At 36.1% G+C, this 23,416-nt stretch overlaps 1 protein-coding gene across 1 annotated transcript; it reads right to left on the reverse strand.

The window, feature by feature from the left end:
* Positions 1-4,452: 4,452 nt before the first annotated feature.
* On the reverse strand, positions 4,453-8,100 carry LOC122299823 (outer envelope pore protein 24, chloroplastic). Its single transcript, XM_043110282.1, has 3 exons — positions 7,827-8,100; positions 7,207-7,566; positions 4,453-4,766 (listed from the first exon to the last, which is right to left on the reverse strand). The coding sequence occupies exons 1-3, from the start codon at positions 8,031-8,033 to the stop codon at positions 4,686-4,688; spliced, it is 648 nt and encodes a 215-aa protein (XP_042966216.1). The 5' UTR covers positions 8,034-8,100; the 3' UTR covers positions 4,453-4,685.
* Positions 8,101-23,416: the final 15,316 nt, after the last annotated feature.

The following is a 23,416-nucleotide window of genomic DNA, read 5'->3' on the forward strand; positions in this document are numbered from 1 at the left end:
ATTAAATTATGTCATATAAACTTTTATTAGATGTAATTTATGTATCGAATTGAGAATATAATTTTTCAATCTTATATAAACATTAATGATGAAAAAAGACAATAGTTCAATATAAATATAAAATTTAAATAAATAAGAAACATCATAAAGAACTATTCAAAGATGGAAAACTTCCCTTCATTTGCTGATTTTAATTTTAAAGAAAAAAATCACTCATTTATTTAATAATTTTAAACAAATCTCAAGTAACCGATTAAATATTGATAAATCTTAGCATAATGTAAGTCAATAGTTTGTTTAATAATTTCTTTAGCATATTTAAAAAATTAGTCAAAATAAATGAGCCTAGATGTTATATGTGAGTTTATATTGCTTACTTAGGTCGTATTGTTTCATAATATATATATATATTAAAAAAAAGAAAAATTGAAAATATATCTATACATATATAAATTATTAATATTTATTAATACTTTTACGAATTTCTATTTTCAACTATATGTATTTTTAAGTTTAATATTCACAATAAATCTGCCCTTAGAAATCTTTCTCATAAAATAGAAGGTCAATTTCGTTTTATTAATTATCAAGGTATTAAACTTGCATAAAAATAAATGAATGGTAGGTTTTCAGGTCACAAATTTAATTCCAATTCGTATGTATGATTATTTTATGGGAAACTGACTTCATTTATTCATTACAGAAAAGTTATAATCATGACCGGATACATACTGGAAAATTCTCATATCACAACTGTTGCATTTGGAGCTCTACCAGTATACAAAATTTCTTTTGTGACTAGTATGATCTTAATTACTGGTGTAGCTCTCTATAAACAAAACATCTAAGAGATAGCACTATGCCTAAAACAAAAATTCATACCCCACCTTCCAAAAGATAAGAGGACTCAACCTTTACAAAAAAAAATGTTTTAGAGACGATCTCAATTTTTTTTTAAATAAACAAAAAGAAACAATAATAAAAGCAGAAAAATAGATGTGAAAAAGACGAATTATAGTTTAGATATATTCCCGTAGACTTTCAACTCAACCACAAAAGTTAGGTCTGAATGATATGATGGCAGGAGAAGCTGGTGGAATGGGTGATCTACCATTATCTTCCTACGATCGGTCTAGGAATTATATTGTGCTACTCGTGTTTCACAAGAAGTGTCGGAGGACTGTATATCTATCTTTTTAGCCTTGAAAGAAACAAAATAAATTAAAAAAATAAGAGAAATGAAGGAATGAGAGAAAGAAGAGAATGAGGGATGGAGATAGAAAGGAAGGAAATGGGGAATGGGAGAGAAAAGAGGGATGGAGAAATGAGGGAATGAGAGACAGAAAGAGAGATGACTCCTCATTCTCCAGCAATTTAAAAAATTTCTGAAAAAGAGTTTGAGAAAGAGAGTGACGGCACTAAGATTTATGAGAGTTTTGATTGTTTTGTATTGAGTGAATCATATTTTATTAGTATTTTCGTTTTGAGTAATGCTACTATAGCGGCATGAGCGGCATGACCTTTAATTTATATCACTTACTTTGTCTCATTGTTATACCATCACGATGTGGTGGCATATGGCTTATTAAAAATATTTAAAATACAAACATAAAAAAGTAGGAATGATCTAGGATTTTAGTCTTCATTTTTTTATATTCTCGAGAGCCGTTTCATTTTGAATATATTTATTTTTTAATCTTTTTAAGAAGTTGCGTGACATCACATTGTGTTGCAACATCATTGGGGCAAATGAGTGGTATAAATTAGAATACATGGTATCATTATCTTTTCTTTTTTACTTTAAATCTCAATTTTTCAAAAATGAAAGAAGAATTTAAAATTAATAAACTATTTAAAATATTTTATGAATAAATACAAAAAAATTTAATTAAATAAAAATACTTTAACTTTAAATGAATTATATAATATTAAACTTATAAATTATTATAATTTGATATAATACGTCATATTATTAAATTATTTAATTATAAAATAAATCTAATATATCCTATAAAATTTGATTAATTTATAAATTTATTTTATAAAATCACTTCCTTTCAATCTGAAGAAAAGGATGACAGTGAAAATGAAATTCTATCCAGTTTTTGCGTGTACCACCAACCGATGGCTCCTAGGCTCTCTCAAATTTAATTAGCAGCCGCCTCGATCCCTTCTGTTGCCACGTGGAACAGGTAGTGCAGAGAGGGAAGACTTTGTAGAGGGCTCTATGACGTGGCAAGGTGCCCTGTTACCGCGTTCACATTAAAGAGAAACTATAAAATATATGAATAAGGAGGGGACAACGATATCAGCCCGACCAATAGCAAAGCAAATTATAATATAAAGTTTGACATAAATATAAAAAGAAGATATTATAAACTACGATATTATTAATAAAATATGATCTTATTCTATTTTTTATTTCATTATGATGAAGTGGCATAAACCGGCAATTATTAAACCTTTTTATTAAAAATATAAAAGAATGATGAAAAATGTCACATTTTATATAGTAGGATGATAAAAACAAAACTGAAGTGTAGTTTGCAGCATTATTCGTAGAGAAGTACTACAGCCATAAAAAAATTACATAAAATAAATTTACAAACTGACATAACTTTATATTATATATTAAATATGTTTTACAGTAAAAGTAACTTTAGAAAATTAACGTACCGTATAAATTCAATTTGTAAATTTACTTTTGTGAAATTTCTTTGGTTAAAATATTTTTTATAGTGCATGTTTGAGATTACAATGGAAAATATTATCTAATAATTTTACACTTATTGCTTATAGCTTAAATAATAAATTTTACTATTAAAAAGTTATTTATTGTTTAATAACCTTATATTTAAAGCACGTTATAATTATTTTCAAACAAATTAAAACAAAATTGGCTAGAAAACTTAGCTTTTCTAATTTAACTTAACAAACACTAATATTTCTTTAATCCATTTAGATATTTTATTTTTAATTTTTTTAAGAAAGTTGAAATTACTTTACTCCACGTGGACGAGATTAGAACTTTATTTCTTCATATTTTATTCTATTGGTCGATTGCAATAGACTTTAATATCATGAGCATACATGATTTTGTTCTTGTATCTTTAGACACTCATGCATAAATGTTACTCTTGTATATGTCCCATGTACTTGACTTCATCTGTTTTAATAAAATTTTTATTTATTAATAAAAAGAAATTGTTTTCTTCTCCCCCGTGCATGGCAAATTTTCCTTTTAATTGGGTGAAAGTTAAATTTGGAACTGTAATTGAGCACATGTAACCTGGATTGGTTACCAAAAATCAAATAATCTCATTTCATCTGATTATTACAATTTTTTTAAATTCTTATATAAAATATAATAAACAATTCAACATTTTCAAATCCCAATACAAGACTAATATTAAAAATTTATATTATAATAATATTTTATTCATTACTATTTAAAATATCTCATCTCATTTTATCTGAACAAACGGGTCTAAATGTGTTATCAGAGTGCTAAACAAACCAGAAAGGGCATAAACAATTTGATTCATATTTCCTAAGAGCTGGTCAATAAACAAGTAGTTCATTGTAACAAGAAAATACTTCATAAAAAAGGCACCGAGAATGGCTCACTTCGAGCGGAGCAACCTCCAACAGAGAAGAATAAGAAGAAGAGGATCAAAAGGGAAACAAAATTCTATTCAGATTCTGCTTGCCCTCAAAAGAGGGACGTTCACTACATATAATACCAGACCCCTTAACTAACTCATGGGCCAAGGGCCAACACACTAAAACAATAGTAAAATAACACAGGCCTCACATATCTATCAAAGTAAGAAGTGGGCCATGGCCCAATTAACAATAACATGTAAATCAAAGAGATGGCCACAGGCTAACACTTAACCCATAGGTTGAGCCCAACTACTAAACTCTTAATACCCAACCTAAACCCACTATGACTTCGGCCCCTACTGTCACTGTTACAGGCGCGTGACATTCATCTCCCCAAGTAGGAACTTAATTTTGGTAAGTGCATGAAAATATGTTTAACCAACCAAAAACAATTACAACCTAAACATACTGTCCGAAACAAACCATAATTGTCTAGTCAAACAAACTACTATTCCTAAGGTTTGACGCAGCCCCTGATCAAATCGAGGATGTTTGCTATCCTAATATAATGAATTATAATAAATGCTAGCCAAAGCCTGCACCTGCCCAGCTGCCCCCTTTCATTTTAGGCTGGTAAGAGGGAACAATGTCGTTTTTCATCCTTGATTTTATCATTCTCTTTCACACTACTTATGTAGCACATTATAAGTAATTTTATATGTCAACCACTTAAGAATAAATAGCCACTTAAAAGGTGTCACCTCAGTAAGTGTGATTGAGAATGACGAAATCAAGGATGAAGAACAGCATTGTTCATGTGAATCTGCATCACATGAGGTTTTCAGGTTTTTCTACAACAACAGAGGAAGATATTTCAGAAGCGAAAATAGCAGTTTGACAATCATTGCCACTCTGCTGGCCCTTGCCAGGAGATCGGCTCAGTTATAAATTATACAGTGTTCAAGAACAAAAAGAAGATCAAAGTTTCAGGGGTTTGCAGCCATTAGAAAGTTGTACGTCTGATCTCCAGACATTTCAACAAGCAAATGAATCCCCAAAAAATATATGCTCTAAGATGATCAAACCTCGAAATTCCATGTACTCTCAGCAATTAACTTTGGCACCTTTTTCTCCTCAGCCAAATTGACGGATGCTAAAATCTGGAAGAAATAAAATAACGAAGTTAGAAAACAAATTGTCAAGTATCAATCTAAAAAGATTATTTTTTCTCTCTAACAAATCTCACATAAAGTCGAATCATAAGTGCAGACGGTTCTAAACTAGACATCTATATGTTTGAAAGAAGTCCGATCTAGTTTATGATAAAAAATAAATGTTTCTCGACTTTGAAGTAAGATGTTAGGAACATTACCAGGAGTTTCTTGACCAGAACTACTAAATACTGGACTATATATTCAAATCTAAAACATTTCCGTGGTCCACTTAAATTGCATGAATGGTATGTACGACTTAATTAAATTACAGGGAAAAATGTTTGAAACTTGAGGAATTGACTGCAGTATTTCAGTACAACTATAATGCCACGTCCAAGGCTCCATCAAGCATATTTTCACCATTACTATCGTCTCCAGCACACTTGCACTGCCACTGCAGACGTGCAAGCTAGTTTCACCTTTTGACTCCACCTCTACGTTCATTAACTACTACCACAACTATTGCCACTGCCAGAACCTCCATTACCGCCACCTTGAAGGTATCCAAGCCACCCACTTCCAGTACCTCATTGACAAAGGTGGTTTAAATTGGAATCTTATCTAAAGACTAGCGGGTGGGTCTGGAATGTGTGGATTATCTAGAAGAAAAGCCATTAAGATCATAGAACTGTAGTTAAAAGTCTATCTTATGGTTAAAGCTAGTGACTTTTGCACTAGCAGATCATATAACACAAGAAGTTAAAAGTCTTATCTCATGATTAAAACAAGTGAGTTTTGCACATGCCATTGTGTTTCAGCCATAAATTCCAGAGTGCAGGTCAAAAATTGGGTGTCTTACTCTTACCACTGATACTAGTGAATACAGGTAATTAAACTCTTTTCACTAATTTCTTTTTATCATGATAAAAGTAGAAATTTAAATAATCCTTGTACCTCTAATTCCTTTATGTACAACAAAACAAAAAGTATCAAACAGCAGTTTTGAAGTAAGATCAAAATTCTACTTAGTCTCAAAAGTAGCACCCATGGCCACCATCCATGTCAATCATAATTGTCAAACATGATATGCCTCTATCTTCTAGCCCTATATCTTCTAGTAATTAATAACACTTATTAAAAGACATTCAACCTTAATGTATTTCCATTCATTGAAATTACCAAGTCCTTTTGCAGAGGATCAAGAAACCAATATCCGAAGACTAACCATCATTGCTCATTAAAAAAAGAAGGCTAACCATTCTCAAACCAAACCACGCCACCGTATATGAGGGGCATGAAAAAAAATACTGTGGTAAAATGGTCTTCTTATTCTATTTAATTGATTACAAACAAGCAGAACACAAACCAGAATACATGTGTCTATCTATCTATCTATCTATCTATCTAAATGAGTATATATGTCAGATTCAAGTTGTGTCCAGTGTAACTCTTTGTAATATGCCACCGCTCAAAAGTTTTTTAGGACTGTGTATACATCCACTCACAAACATACCATTAGCTCTTCAACAAACATTACCTTCCACAAAAATACTCCAGATATAAGTTCAAATATGTGTCTAATATACAAAGTCAGCTGAAGTTAGAACCATCATCCACACACATCAGAAACCCACTTGGACGATAACTGGAAAACTAGTGAGACAAGAAACCAACCATGTGAAGACTAATCATTCTCAAACCCAAGCCAAACCACCATTTATGAGGCACTAAAAGAATACCACGTTGAAATGGTCTTCTTGTACTATTTAATAGATTACGAACATGCAGAGCCACAAACTAGGATACATATGCATATACATACATATATTCGTACATGCATGCAAATATATAAATATAAGTCCGGTTCAAGTTTTGTCTGGTGTAAATTACTAGCATTCCACCACTCACTTTTTTCACAATTATATGTATATATCCCCTGACACAGATATACCATTAGCTCTTCAACAGATCCTACCTTTCATAAAAATACTCCAGATATAAGTTCATCTATGTGTCTATATACAAAGTAAGCTGATGTTAGAGCCATCATCCATAAATATCAGAAAACCCACTCGGACTACTAGTGAGACTTTGGCAGATTGTATAGTTAATCATCTGAAAGCTTAAGGTATACAACCCAATAAGCCTCTAAAATTTAAAAAGCCATTATTAAAGCTTCTCACAGCAAACAATTGGCACATTCTAATACCAATTAAATTTGGATTTTTCCAAAAAGGACAACTATCAAAGTTCTTAAATGTCGATGAATGGATAGCGAAACTTAGGCTCAACTACCACATTTGAGTTCCAAAACATTAGTTTGGAATCAAAATGCAGACGAATATTCAGTACAAGTGCTTCTTTAAACACCCAATTCTCGACACAAAAAGGGAAAGCTGGTCTTGAAAGATCAATCAAGAACCCAAAAACAAGAATTTCTATATACCTTGAAAGACCCTATCTGCTTCGAGTTCCTCGACCACTCCAATCCCAACACTTGGCTCGATGTCTGGTACGATGCCCTCAACACATCCTCACCGTAAACCTTGCGTGCCACTGCAAAGTCCCAAGAGTTCTTCGCCAAATCATAGCATGGTTCAAATGTCGTCACCCCTCCGTGCAAGTAAGTGTACTTCAATTTGCAATTTTTCGAGCCAAGCGCGTGATTAGCTGACACCTTGTTAGCTGAATCGAACACCAGGGTTCCATCTAAAATGGTCCGGTTGTCGCCTCTGCTGTGAATGTAAGTGAGCTTCAGTGGTTTCTCCGCAACCCTAACTGTGTTCATGAACTGAAACCGGAAATCCTGCTCCACACACCGCAACATTGAAATTAGAACTGTTCGGTAACTGAGTACTCGAAGGAAATTAGAAGAAATTTCCATCTTACAGCATCTATTAGAACCTCAGCGAGTCAAAGGGTTCAAGTTCTCTTTCAATTTCCAAAGAAGATTAATTATAACAAAAACAACAAGGCACTAACTCACCGTCTGAAAAACTGAACCAATTTTTATTACTTCCTACATGAATTATCAGAAACCAAAGCGTCGATGCAATTGGGAAGTACCTTTTTGGGGACGTTGTAATCGACGAGGAAGAACCCGGGTTTCTCGACAGCTAAAACCAATCCGTTTAAGCTGGGGCCGTTGACGAAAGTGGCGTCGGTCAAGGAAGCTCGGAGCTTGACATCACCGGCGTTAAAGCCGAGAGTAGCAAGGGCGGCTGGGCCGTTGCTCTTCTCTGTTTCGTATCTGCCCTTCAAGGAAGCCTTCATTTTGGAGAGAGAGAGAGACGGTCAATCGGCGGAGTCGACAAGGATTTACATGTTTTTTGAATACTAAAATGTTCCAGCGGTTGGTCGGTCTTTTTTGAATAAAAAAAATAAAAAAGTATTAAATCTTCTTAGTTTTCTGGTGTATGGTGCAACTTCAACCTGCGTGTAATTTGTTAGGAAAATGACAGTAAGACTATTTATATATTTTATAGTTAAATATGTTTAAAAATACATAAAAGAAAAACGAAAAAAATCTATCTACACCGGCATGCATATTTGGGATGAACATTTGGTACGTACGATAGTATTATCATTTATTTAATTAAAATTATTATTATTATTTTTTTTTAAGCAAGCAATTCTTCTATAGGCAAGCGGATCACGTACCAATTTGCAGACACTGCTAACATGGCATGTCAATTTATTTAAAAAAAAATAGAAAAAAGAGGGAAACGAAGAAAATACATACAAAAAAGAAACGTGCTTCTACCATTTTCATCTCTCCCATCCATGGCTCCTCCGTGACCACCTCCATGGATTTCCTTCACCATTTTCATCTCTGGTCGCCAACTCCTCTCTCACTTTCTCTATTTACATCTCTCATTAGTCTCTATTTCGCTCTATTTTCTGTCATTGGAGTACATAGTAGTCTCAACAGGAGAATCGCACCCAGCATTCCAATTTCACATATAAAAATCGTCTTTCTGAAAATGTATTGGCTTCCAAATTTTTAGTTTTATTGTTTATTTGAAAAAAGAATAACTTTTCACCATTTTTTTGCTGAAAATAAACGAGATGGTGTTTTCCTTTACCCTATTGACCTACAAGTGTTATTCGTTTTCGTTTACAACCAAATAGAGTGTACATATGACAAGGCTGCAGATCGAAGAAACGAGTCGAACGAGGGGTTGGGGCTACGTTTGTTCATTGTTTTCATGTAAGCAGGGGAGATTTCCCTGATCTTGCTAGCCACATTTAGAGCTCCATTCGCTTGCCTGTAGAAGAACTGTAGGGAAATCAAAAGCACCAAAGCGTCAAAGATGCTTCATCTGGATCGTTGAGTGTCTCAGGCTTGTTGGAACAAAAGGTAAATTTGATTAGACTTAGAACTACTAAAAATTTTATTTGTAAGTAGTTCAAATATATGAAATTTAAATCTTGGCTACCAAAAAAAGAAAAAAATGAAGAACAAAAAGGCTTAGTCAGAGGGTACAACGTTTCTAATATATGAAATTGGATTTAAATGTTGATCTAATCTAGTCAGAGCCAATGCTGAAAAGCAGCTGGCTTAGTCGCCTGAGAATTTAGGTAAATTTTTTTTAAAAGCAAAAAGAACCTCCATTTTCACTAAGATTTAATACATTTAGCTTAAAAAAAAAATGATTTAAAGATTACCTCGGTCATGTGCAAGTAGCAAGATTTCCTATAGATTAGGGGTGGGCAACGGGGCCCCGCACCCCGCTACCCCGCCCCCGTTCGCCCCGCCCCCGCACGACAGGGCGGGGTACACCGCCCCGCATGGGCCGGGGCGGGGCCCCCCGCCCCGCATCTAGTCCCCCTAGCGGGGGCGGGGAGAACCCAACCCCGCCCCACCCTCAGCTATATATATATATGTTATATATATATAAACATAAATATTTATATTTACAAAAACATAAATATATGTTTATATATATAAATATATATTTATATTTTACAAATTGTGTATATATAAATATATATATTATAATTTGTTAGACTTGTTTACAAATTATGCATTAGCAAATTTAAAAACTATATAGTTTAAAAATTACTACACTACAACTTACACAAAATATGCATTAGTAAATTTAAAAATGACGTAATTTTTAAATTATAGTCATATTTACAAAATTTAAATTTACAATTTAGATCTAAATATATATTTTTTATCACTTTTAGATCTAGAAATAATTTTTTAAAATAATAAAATATAGTTAATATTTGAAGTAAAAATAAAACGGGGCGGATTGGGTATCCGCCCCGCACCCCGCCTAGCGGGGCGGAGTACCCCGCCCCGCACCATGCGGGAGCGGGTGGCGGGGAGGAAAACTCCACCCCCGCATGGTGCGGGGCGGGGTGCGGGGAGGGGGCTACCCCGCACCGTATGGTGCGGTAGCACCCCTACTATAGATTAGTTTTGGGTAACAGGGTATATGGTTTACTGAGTCAACCCTGACTTCATTAAACGTGCTACCAAGTGGTTAGCTTAGCCGCCTTAGCTTTAATGGCATTGAATGAGCATTGTTAGCATTTCGAGTAGAAATCATAGGGTGGGCTTAATAAAGATGGATTGCTATGGGATTGAGAGCTACCTCTTGATTCCTACTTTCTTTGAGTAGGTAGAACTGTAGAAGAGGACTTAAGGAGTACTTAGCCCTTGGGAGAAAAGAAGTTTTCCTTGATTCTACTTAGAGCTAAGGAAGGAGGAATTTCTTTCACTCATGGCTCGCAACTCCAACCTCTAATCTTCTTTCTGAAACTTTATTGTGTGTAGTAAGGACAGAAGTTCTGTAGATATGCAGCAGTTTAAAAAAAAAAAAAAGGCAGTGCAGTAATTAGAGATGTCATGGCATCCTCACGTACAGAATCTTATCTGCGGTTGCAATTGTTAATATGAATTAACAGCTACAGTTCTATATACTACGTCCACATAAAGCAAAAGCCCCCGAATCGTTTGATGCAACGTCCAAACGAAATACTCATGTTAACTTTTGAAAAATACTTTTTAATTTGCTGCATATTAGTAATATACCATAATTATTGTTTCTTTTACCCTTTGTTTATTTATTTATTTTACCATATTCTCATTAGTTTTGACGGCTGATAAGAGTAAAAGTTCACTTGGATGATGAGAGAGAAGGAAGGGTCTTTGAAGCACATGAAAGTATTCTAAGATAAAAGGGGTAGATATGTAGTTTCGTTAACCAGAGGGCTTTTGCAAATTTCTTATATTTTTATTCCACAGGTGGTTTCTCTTCAGCTGCTCTCTCTCTCTCTCTCTCTCTCTCTCTCTCTCTCTCTCTCTCTCTCATGATGGTAAGGAGGATTACGGCATGGGGAGAAAAATAAAATTTGAAGCTTGATTCTAGAAGAGAGAGATCGAAGAGGCTAGGGCAAATGAGGAGAAAAGGGAATTTGGGGCTATTTACTTCAGTAGCCGAAACGGTGTACAGGGGAAGAAAGTGAAACGGTGCGGAGACTTGGGAGCAATATTGTCTTTAAATAGATTTTAAATAGAAAAGTTGTGGTTTAATACTTGCTTTAAACGTTGTAGTTTAATATTTGCTTTAAAGGCTGTGTTTTGACAGCTGGTTGTAAGGGCTAGTATGTCTTTTACTTTTAATTTTGTTAGATCACGCAGATAAGGTGGGAACGGGTATGAGGGAGTCTTTGTCAAACACTTGAACAATTAATTTGGTCATCTTCTTGGGAGGTTTTGGGTTCCTCGAAAATCCAAGTTATCAACAATGGAAGTACTGTAGCTTCCATTTTATCATCTTCCTGTGTTATGTAATTCCTTCCATATTCTATCATTGTTTTACACCTGATTAAAGTAAGTTCCTAACAAGTGGTATCACTTGGAGCTACCGATTCTCCCATTTCCCACTTCCGCACAATTAAAACCCATTCATAACCCAACAAAACAACTTATTACAAAACCTTAGATACCAATATACATCAAATCAACCCAGCAATACATACCATAAACACCTTTCCATCCCATAAATTTACATTTCCCATCTGCCAAACAACCCAGAAAATTTACCTATACATCCCTTCCATGGCTGACAACACTCGATCCAAAGTGGATAACAAGGAGAACAAGCAGCGCAAGTAGGAAGACCAGGAGACTGCCATCAACCGTTTGACGAAAAGGCTGGACCAAATGTCTGAAACGCTGCGTACAATATGGGAGCGCCAACAGCAGCAGATTCCTGAAAACAAGTATGAACGAGACAATGAGCACAATGATAATCGAAGAATATTTACAAGAGGAGTCAAATTAGATTTTCCCCAATTTGATGGGGCTGACCAAGCTGATTGGGTGTTTAAGGCAGAACATTATTTCGAATTTCATCAAACACACCCCACACAAAAGCTATTGATGGCTGCATATCACATGCATGGAGAGACACTTATCTGGTACAAAGGAGCTTGGGATAGTGGCCAGTTCACCAGCTGGGAGACCCCTCACTCGTATTCTCCTAATCCGGTTTGGTCCTTCCACTTATGATGATTCGGTGGAAAGCTTGAAAAAGCTCACACAAACCTCAACTGTAGTAGCCTACCAAAAACAGTTTGAAGCATTATGTAACAGGATCAATGGATTGTCAGATGCACACAAATTAAGCCTTTTCATTAGGGGCTTGAAAGATGAGGTTCGACTCCTCTTAAAAATGTTTAACCCTACAAGTTTAATTGGGGCGTTTGGACTAGCAAAAATTCAAGAGGAGTATCTCATTAGTGCTAGGAAGGGGCTGAAGTCAAGGGGTGATAAAGGCATGTTTTCTATGGCTAACAAGCCATCCGGTGGGGATCACTCCACTGAAGGAAGTAGGAAGTGGACCAAACCCTTCCAACCTACAAGGAGAGTCTTCTCAATGGAATGAGATGAAAAACGGAAGAAAGGCCTATGTTATCATTGCGATGAGAAATGGCATGCCACACACGTTTGTAAGAAAACCAAGATTTACCTATTGCAAGGCTGTGAGGATGTAGAGGAAGAGCAATGTGAGAGTGACAAAGAAGAGGAAAAACTGGAACATGACAATGTGAGGACTACTAAGGTCGAGGGAAATCTTGAAATTTCCTTAAATGCTATCGCGGGCACTCCTAGCCCGAGTATGATGCGAGTTAAGGGAACAATTAGTGGTGAACCAGTGGTAATTTTGGTGGACTCTGGCAGCTCTCACAATTTCCTAGACCCGACAGTAGTAAGAAGGGCCAAGTTGGCCACCAACCAGTCCACAAAGTTAGCAGTACGGGTGGCAAATGGAGCTCTTATTCAAAGTGAAGACCATTGCGACTTGGTGCCTCTAAAAATGCAAGGTATCCAATTCTGTCCATCTCTTTATATTATGGAGTTGGGAGGTTGTGATGTGGTGTTGGGATTTAATTGGTTGGGTACCTTGGGTCCCATTATGTGGGATTTTTCAAAATTATCAATACAATTTGACCATGGGGGTCATAAGGTGGAGCTTAGAGGATTGGAACCCCAACCAATCTTTATTGAGGGAAGTGGTAAGGCCATGTTGGCCTCGATGAGTAAGGGAATGGGCTTTTTGCTCCAAAGCCAAGTGGAGTCAAAGGAGGAAAATGTGGCTGTGCAGAATACTGAAATTAATGAATTGTTGAGATAGTTCAAGGGGGTGTTTGAGGAACCCAAGGGGCTGCCTCCTGTGAGGGACCATGACCATAAAGTTGTTTTGAAAGAGGGAACGCCACCTATTTCCAATCGACCTTATCGTTACCCATACTACCAGAAAACAGATATAGAGAAGATAGTGACAGAGTTGCTGAAAACAGGGGTAATTTGTCCAAGTTTCAGTCCTTTCTCCTCTCCCGTTTTGCTGGTCCGTAAGAAAGATGGGAGTTGGCGCATGTGCGTTGATTATCGCGCACTAAATCAGCACACAATAAAAGATAAATTTCCCATTCCGGTGACAGATGAGCTATTGGATGAGTTGTGTGGGGCAAGGGTGTTTTCCAAATTGGACTTACGTTCTGGATATCATCAAATCCGGGTAGTTCCTGAGGACATTGAAAAAACTGCATTTAGAATGCACGAAGGGCACTATGAGTTCTTGGTAATGCCCTTTGGGCTTACCAATGCCCCTTCTACTTTTCAAGGGCTCATGAACCAGGTATTCAAACAGTATTTGAGAAAGTTTGTGTTAGTCTTTTTCAATGACATTTTGGTATATAGTCGGAGCTGGAATGAGCACTTACAACACCTACATCAAGTACTACAAGTGTTGCAGCAACACCAGCTTTATGCTAAGTTGTCTAAATGTCGGTTTGGTGTGGGAGAGTTAGATTACTTGGGTCACATCATATCTTCCGAAGGGGTATCAAATAAAATTAAGGCTATGCTTGATTGGCCATCACCCAGGAATACCAAGGCATTAAGGGGGTTCTTGGGCCTAACGGGATACTATAGAAAATTCATTAAGATGGGATGCTTGCAGCCCCACTGACCAATTTGCTTAAAAAGATCAATTTTGGGTGGACTTCAGATGTTAAACAGACCTTTTAGAGGCTGAAAGAAGTGGTTACTTAACCACCGGTATTAAGGCTCCCAGATTTCACATGCCCATTTACTATTGAGTGCGATGCGAGTGGTACAGGAATTGGTGCTGTCCTAATGCAAATTGGGCAGCCTATCGCTTTTCTAAGCAAGGAATTAAAGGGCAAGGCTCTTCTCCTCTCCACCTACGAAAGGGAACTGTTGGCCTTGGTGACGACTGTTAAAAAATGGAGGCCCTACTTGTTGGGGCAATCATTTGTAATTAAAACTGATCAGCAAGCGCTGAAATTTCTACTTGAACAAAGAGTGGGCACTGAAGCCCAACAGAAATGGCTGACTAAGCTAATGGGGTATGAACTTAAAATTGAGTACAAGAGGGGACAATAGAATAGAGTGGCTGATGCTCTATCTCGGAAGGAGGGGAATGATGACACGGTAGAAGCAATATTAACTCAGATTTCACTTCCAAAACCAGATTGGGTAGAGGAATTGAAAATGAGTTACCAGTTGTCCCAAGAGTTCACAGATATTCTTACCAAAGCCAAAGCCCAACAGGAGATGCCTAAGGGAATTTCTATCATGCAAGGGTTACTTCTGAACAAGGGAAGGTTGATGTTGGTACCTGGATCATCTTTTGTTAAAAAAGTGCTCCATTACATTCACACTGACCCTATGGCGGGCCATACTGGGTACTTAAAAACTTATCAGCGAGCCAAAAGGGATTTTTATTGGTCTGGTATGAAAACTGATATAAAGAGATGGGTAAGAGAATGTGAAGTGTGTCAAACAGTTAAGTACGAGAATATCCTTCCCACTGGACTGCTCCAACCATTACCCATTCCAGAGCAAGCTTGGACAGACATCTCTATGGATTTCACAGAGGGTTTGCCCAAATCAAAGGGGGTCTCAATGATTCTGGTTGTTGTTGACAGATTCACTAAGTATGGTCACTTCATGGCCCCCTCACACCCCTATACAACCTAAGATGTAGCCTAGGTTTTTATGGATCTAGTTTTTAAACTGCATGGAGTGCCCAAAATAATTGTATCTGACCGTGATTCTATTTTTCTAAGTTCGTTTTGGAAAAGTTTATTTGATCTGCAGGGGACGACACTGAACTTTAGCTCGACTTACCACCCTCAAAGCGATGGCCAAACTGAAGTTTTGAACAAAAATTTGGAAGGATATTTGAGGTGTTATGTGGGACAGAAGCCAAGGGATTGGGTGCAGTGGCTAACATTAGCCGAGTGGTGTTATAATTCTAGCTATCACAGCTCAACAAAACTGTCACCTTTTGAGGCCTTGTACGGGTACCCTCCCCCAAAACTAATTTCATACATAGCAGGAACTTTAAATAATAATGCAGTGGACACGATCTTATGGGACAGAGCAAAAATATTGGAATTTCTAAAGCAAAATCTCAAGGCTTCTCAAAACCGAATGAAAGTATTTGCAGATAATAGAAGAACTGAAAGAGAGTTTCAGGTAGGAGACTGGGTTTACCTACATCTTCAGACTTATAGACAGAAGACGGTTTCCATATGCCACAACTTGAAGCTAGCTCCTCGATTCTACGGCCCTTTCCAAGTGATCCAAAGGATAGGATCTGTTGCCTACCGATTGGAGTTACCACCTACTTGCAAGATCCATCCCGTTTTCCACGTATCCTGTTTGAAGAAAAAGATTGGTGAGAAAGTCCAGATCGCACCAACTCTTCCACCCATAGATGAAAAGGGAGAAGTTTTACCTGAATTGGAGAGGATCGGGGAGCGACGTGTGAGGAAATTGGGCAACCGTGCGATAACCGAAGCATTGGTGAAGTGGACATGAACCTCCATGGAAGATAGCACTGGGGAGAAGATATGGAATCTTAGAGCCTTGTACCCACACCTTGTGGGCAAGGTCTTGTAAGAATGGGGGATTGTCATGATGGTGAGGAGGATTACGACATGTGGAGAAAAATAAAGTTTGAAGCTTGACTCTGGAAGAGAGAGATCGAAGAGGCTAGGGCAAATGAGGAGAAAAGGGAATTTGGGGCTATTTACTTCAGTAGCCGAAACGATGTGCAGGGGAAGAAAGTGAAACGGTGCGTGTAAGGAAATGGAGCTTGCGGCGTGTTTGCAGACTTGGGAGCAATATTGTCTTTATAAATAGATTTTAAATAGAAAAGTTGTAGTTTAATACTTGCTTTAAACGTTGTAGTTTAATATTTGCTTTAAAGGCTGTGTTTTGACAGCTGGTTGTAGGGGCTGGTATGTCTTTTACTTTTAATTCTGTTAGATCACACATATAAGGTGGGAATGGGTATGAGGGAGTCTTTGTCAAACACCTGGACAATTAATTTGGTCATCTTCTTGGGAGGTTTTGGGTTCCTCGAAAATCCAAGTTATCAAAAATGGAAGTACCGTAGCTTCCATTTTATCATCTTCCTGTGTTACGTAATTCCTTCCATATTCTACCATTGTTTTACACCTGATTGTAGTAAGTTCCTAACTCTGTGTGTGTGTGTGTGTGTGAAAGACTCGAGTTTGATGGTGGAATTCTAACCTTAGACCTCGTGGCGTAAGGTGGGTTTAAAAACAACCGATATTAGGATGAAACTGAAACTTTAATTATAGCTATAGTTTGTTTGCTAGAGTATAAATTTGCCAGAGCTTCAGTATACATTTAGCTCTGAGTGTGCAGAGCTTCGACATCCTTCCAATGAGAGATACTAGAGTATAAATTTGCCAGATCATGCCAAACTTTAAACTCATTGACTTTAAATTTATGGTCATTTGAAACGTAAAATGAATGACATGGCTGCCTGGTTGATTCATAAAACTAAGTAGCTACTTAAGTTCAAATGTAGATTTTTTTCATACAATGCTAACTAGCAGGTTATGGAGCTCTTTCTAAATTTCCCTTTGAAGTTTAGCAGTTTTCTCTGCAAAACTACGTCTAATGTAAAATAGTTTGAGGATTCTCTGAGTAAACAAAGTGACTTCATTAACAATATACACAAATACACCTACAACCACCACTAAATACCAAGTAATAACTCCATCCTTACAAGCGGCATCCTAACAGAACCGAAACCAAAACATTGAAGATGCTAGGCAAAGGTTTGAAACCATTTAATTTTTTTTTTCTTTTCTGCCCACTTTTTTTTTCAATATTATTTAAGACTATATCAAATTGCTACATATATGAGTGAAAATAACAGAATTGAAGCCACCAATTTTGTGCAACTTTCTATGCATTGCAGAGTTTTCAATTTTATTTTAGTTAGCAATGAAAATTTGTATTAGATTTGTTTTTATAATTCTCCTTCCACTATATGTACCTTGTAGATAAGAGATAACTTGTTTTTATCTCACCAGGAACCACCCCCTACACCTTTCCATGTCACTAAGATGCAAGAAGAAAGGAAAGTTTCCAATGGATGTCTTGTTTGATGAAGCCTTTTGATGAAACCTAATAAAAGAAAAATAGAAAAACCCCAAAAATTTTAATGTGTTTGAATATGTTAATTGCCAGTTTTTAGCATCTTAAAACCCCAAAAAGTTGAAGCTACTCAATTCTGGCTCAGTTTTTAGTTTTTAGTTTAAGAACCCTACTTAAAAACTAGGAGTAGGGTTCTTGTTTTTTATTTTTCATGAAAATGTTGACAATAATAAAAGCTAACCAGAGCATGACAGGGTCCCTATATATTGTGATATTTCGGGAACAGTAGTGCTAGCGTGCCGCCAAACTTTAACCACTGCGTGTGCCCGCTAGCATAAATTTATCTTCTTATATTTTTCTTATTTTATTTGTTATATTTTTTAATATATTTAAATAGATTTTTCTTCTAAGAATACACAATCTGAATAAAGATATATATTTTTAATATATCTTATTCATAATTACTACCAAGGGGAGAGGATTCAATGCAATTTGATATAACAATTTACAAGTCACTAGCTTTATTATTATTCATAGTTACTTTATTTCCTTTGAATAAATTTATATAAGATGATTTTAATGTTCTAAAATATTTTCTAGATGGAGAAAGGGAAGGAGCATGCATCTCCTATAACACCTTCTACCACAGATTGAGCAATAAATCCATCAACCAAGGTATTCATTGATCAGAGTTAAAATTCAGTTTTTGTTCATTATAATGACTGGTTTTGTTCCGTAAATGATACCAAGACCATTCTATCCACTTGGATCAACGCCTCCTACTGCAAATCCATAAACCAATCTAGCTATCCAGGTGAAGTTCTTGTTTTCATTTGTTTGTTCTAATAATGTCTATACTTTGTGTTGCTTGTTTTCTATGTACTAATTTTTCTACTTTCGCATGTCATTTTGGAACAAATAAGTCAATCAAATGACGTGAAGCTATATTAGTACATCTTTGTTTCATAATCATTACTGTTTTATATGTTAGGTGATACCAATACAATTTTATCCAGAATTTTCAAACTATATGTATGGTTGTCATCCACCATTGCCACATGCATGGTTACTACTATTTGTGAAGCGTTCTGATGCCAACTCATCTACGTGGAATAGTCAGGTGATAAATTCATTTGTTAATTAGTGCGCTTATTTTTAACCATATTTGTAATCGATTTAACTCATTTTGTGGGTGTAAACTATAAGAAAATCTGTTGCCCCCATTTCACTCATTACTTAACCTTTCAATTGGTTTACACTATGCAAGTTTAAGCCATGTCGATGAAATCCAAAATGCCACACTTGACTTTATTAGAAAAAGTATGTCTACGCTCTCTGTTCGTGATACTGTTGAGTCCAAAGATGACGATCAGTCTGGGACACAAAATACTGTGCATACTGTGGGGGCCGATATCGTTGAGGAGCTGAAGTTTGGGATGGTGTTTAAATTTGAAGAGGAGTTACTTTCTTATTATAAAAGATATGTGTAATAATGTAGTTTTGGGATAATGACACAAAGGAGTCATAGGTTTGAGGATGAGAGCCTTAGTTATGTCACATTGGGTTGTGCTCATGGTGGGAAGGCATAGACGTATGGTAAATGTCATGAGGCCACGTCTGACATCAAAGACAGACTGTAAGGCAATGATAAATGCTATGTTAGAAAAAGGAGTGTTGAAGGTGTCGAGTGTTAACAATTCTCATAATCACGACTTAAGTCCACAAAAGTCGAGGTTCTTTCACTGCAATAGAGAAGTGAATGAGTTTGTAAAGAGAGTGTTAGATATAAATTATCAGGCTGAGATTAGAATGAACAAGAATTTCGCCTCTCTTGTGCAAGAAGCATGTGTGTTTGAGAACTTGCCATTCAATAAAAAAGACTCTCGTAATTATATTGACAAGGCACGCCACCTTCGACTTGGGTAAGGAGGTGCTGGAGCCCTCTGTGAGTATTTTGCTAGAATACAATACAAGAATGTCGGTTTTTTTTCACTAATGGATATGGATGATGATGGATGATTGAGGAATGTATTTTGGGCAGATGAACGAAGTAGGGCAACCTACAAATATTTTGGTGAGGTCGTCACATTCAACACAACTTGTTTGACAAACAGATATGAGATGTCGTTTGCACCATTTGTTGGTGTAAACAACCATGGCCAACTAATTCTTTTGGGGGTATGATTAATTTCTAGTGAGGATACAGAAACGTTTACATGGTTATTTCAGACTTGGTTGAACTGTATGGATGGTGAATCTCCCAAGGTTGTTATCACAAATCAAGATGGAGCCATGAAAAATGTAATTGTGCTCGTCTTTCCAAATAGCCGACATAGATTTTGCTGATGACACATATTGAACAAATTACCTGAGAAGGTAGGTTCATACGGTGCATACAAAACTGGGTTGAAAAGTCGGTTTCTAAATTGTGTGTATGACTCTCAAATAATAGAGTTTATGGGGTCTTGGAAAGTATTAATTACGAAGAACAACTTGTAGTAGAATGCTTAGTTGTAGAGTTTATACGCTAAGTGTACGTATTGGGCACCGGTATTCATGAAAGAAGTTTTATGGGTTGGAATGAGTACAGCCCAACGAAGCGAGAGCATGAATGCTTTTTTTTTTTTTTTTTTTTTTTTTTTTACGGGTATGTTCATGCTAGGACAAATTTAAAAGAGTTTATTGATCAGCTCGATAATGCATTTATGAAGAAGATAGAGAATGAAAATGCAGCAGACTTCCACTCATTCAATATCACAATTCCGGCCTTCTCTCTCTCTTCACTTGAGAAGATATTTTATATACACTTGCAATCAATTTAGATAAATTCATAAAGAAGTAATAGGGATGCTTACAACTCTTCCAACTCTACACCGGAAGGATGGTGTAATTCCAACATACTGTGTAGAAGATGAAGTGAATGTTGATGATTTCATCAAAGAGGTGACCCACTCGGTGTACTTTAATGAGGCTGAATGCGAGGTGAAATGTTCATGTGCCTTGTTCAAGATGAGAGGAATATTATGTAAACATGTATTAGGCATTATGAGAGTTAACAAAGTCTGTTCGGTGCCAAAAAAGTACATACTGAATCAATGGAGGAAGGACATAAAAAGAACATACACTCTTATCGAAGTAGTTATAACATAGTTGATGAGAGGCTTGAAGTGAGTAGATATTCACGTATCATCAAGAAATGCAACGAAGTAGCCACAAATACAGCTTCATGAGCATACTGAGGATATGCTAGCTCAGTTAGATGCAATGAAGTTAGGCTACCGCACCAACAAGCCGCCTCATCAAACTTGTTCGAAATTACAGTTACAACTGCCGATACAAAGACAACTGGGAGTTCTAAGAAAGTACTGAATCCCCTTGTAATGAGAGGAAAAGGCAAACTCCATCTCTAAAAAAAAATCAATGATTGAGAGAGTGAAACCCACGACAAAGAAGGCTACTCAGAAAAGAAAACGTAAACAGGTAAACTCAGTGCTCCGTTATGAATATTTTAGTTTCATATTGTGTAATTGTTTGTTAAGATTAATGATATATATTTATAGATTTGTTTTTGCTTTGTAGCTGCATAGAATAGAAGGCAAAGTTGTTGGAATGTGTAGGAAATTATTTGGGCAAACAGATGTTGGGACACAACAAAGTGTTCCCATTCAAGTGGTTACATACGGGTTTTTAAACTAGGACAAATTATATTGTGTTTTTATTACTAGCTAAAATTCTATGCTATATGGGTTATTTTAATCTAATATTTTGCTTATATATTATTAGCCGCCTCAAAATACTACTGAAGTGTTGGACTTTAGTGTCACCGAGTTAGGCTTTGCAGTGATTGAGATTCAAGAAAGAATAAACCATCTTCTTTAACTTGGTCATACTCTCTAAATGTTCTATATTTTGTGAGTATGTTGGTTTGATTTTTAACTATTATATTATGTTCACAGATGCAAATTGGGATAGATGGAACCCAGTTGGATAGTTTGCCTGGGATACAACTGTGGCAATAAATCACTTTATGGGGTTTGTATCTAGAATGCTTATGCACTAATATTATTTCTAATTTTGCTTGCTTATGGGAAAAAATAAATCTCACTTTATGGGTGTGTACATGCATGTTAATCTAGTTGATTAGAATTATTAATCATGATGGGCCAGAAATTTCTAAAGGAAATTTTTTTGGCCTACTGGTGTGGTGGAGTATTAATATATATGTGGTTGTAAAGGAAATTTTCTTTATGGCTTTTCAGTTAGCTTGGGATTGGGTACTAATACTTGTGCTAGGTTTTTTGCTTTAAAATCTAGTTTGATCTTAATTTATGCTATTGATTGAGCATATATAGTTGATTTGGTGTGCTTTGGTTTCAGCTCAAAAATGGGTAGACTCATGACAGTTTCGTATAAAAATAAGAAGAGTAAGGGGAAGAACGATGTGGAGTCAAGCAGCTCAGTGTAAACCATCATGGGTGATGATGTATTGCCCAGATTAGTGGAGCCAGAAGAGCAAAATCCAACTTTAGATGTTGTAATTATTTTTTGAAGGGTAACGAAAAATGTTAATTATGTTTTTGAGGGTGAGCTGTTGTAAGTATTTTTTGATGGGTAACTTGAGCTGTTGTAATTATTTTTTGATGAAAAACTTGAGCTGTTGTATGTTCTCAAATACTACAGAGATGAACTAGAAGTTGTAATTATTTTTTAATAGGTAACTTGATCTATTGTATGTTCTCAAGTAGTAAAAGTTTGAATTAGAAGTTGTAAAGGATACACAAACTGACACATTTAATTATTGGCATTGATATTTCTACTCCCTATTTTTCTTTTAATTTATACTACATATTCTTTTACCTGAATGTTAGTGCTTTAGGGTTTAGCTTTCATTTTTCTTGGCTTCAGTAGATTTGATTGATTAAGCTATCCTTTTTCTTGGCTTCAGGAAAATTTACTTGATTCTAGTTGGCATGAAAACTCGAGTCAGATGTTCATACATTCTTTAGAAATTCTTGTAGGAGAATGCTTGAGTGATGCTTGACTGCCAGAATTGGGTGATAGCCACATTAACATCCTATAATATTTTAATGTTAATATTGGATGATTTGGGTTTTCTTAACTTGTAATTTGTTTCTTTTATTATGCTTGTATTTAACAATATTTGCTCAAAGTTGCCAATGAGTACATGAGTGCAAGAATTGATAAAGATTTCTAACACTCAGCTAAACAAGTGATGTTGAAGTTAAGCTAAGGATTTTCATTGTTACAAATCTCCAACTTTTGGATTATCTACATTAACCTATTCGGTTTTTGGCGAAAACCTCTCAAGGCAGTTAAGTACATCTCCCACAGTAGTAAAGTGATCGAGCTCTACCCCGACAACAGCATATTGCTCAAGTCTGCATCCTGTTGATCCTGGCTAAGCGCTCCCGTTTGACATTCGATGTGACCCAAGTGCCATGCGGCTCAACGCTAGGCAACAGTCTAGTCCGTCTACCGTTGACTCCAACCGAGTGCTCCCATTAACACTCGCCTGATGCGGCCTCAGTGTCATGTGGCCCAACGCCAAAGAGTGTTGTGGGCATAAAAAAGAAAATAACAAAAGAATTGCTTCACCCTCGAGCCCCACCTCGACACCTCAAGCCTCACTCAAGCATTATAGAAACTGAATGCTTACTAGATGTCTCGC

Source organism: Carya illinoinensis, chromosome 16 (assembly GCF_018687715.1).
Source record: "Carya illinoinensis cultivar Pawnee chromosome 16, C.illinoinensisPawnee_v1, whole genome shotgun sequence".
In the NCBI taxonomy this organism is placed as follows: Eukaryota; Viridiplantae; Streptophyta; class Magnoliopsida; order Fagales; family Juglandaceae; genus Carya; species Carya illinoinensis.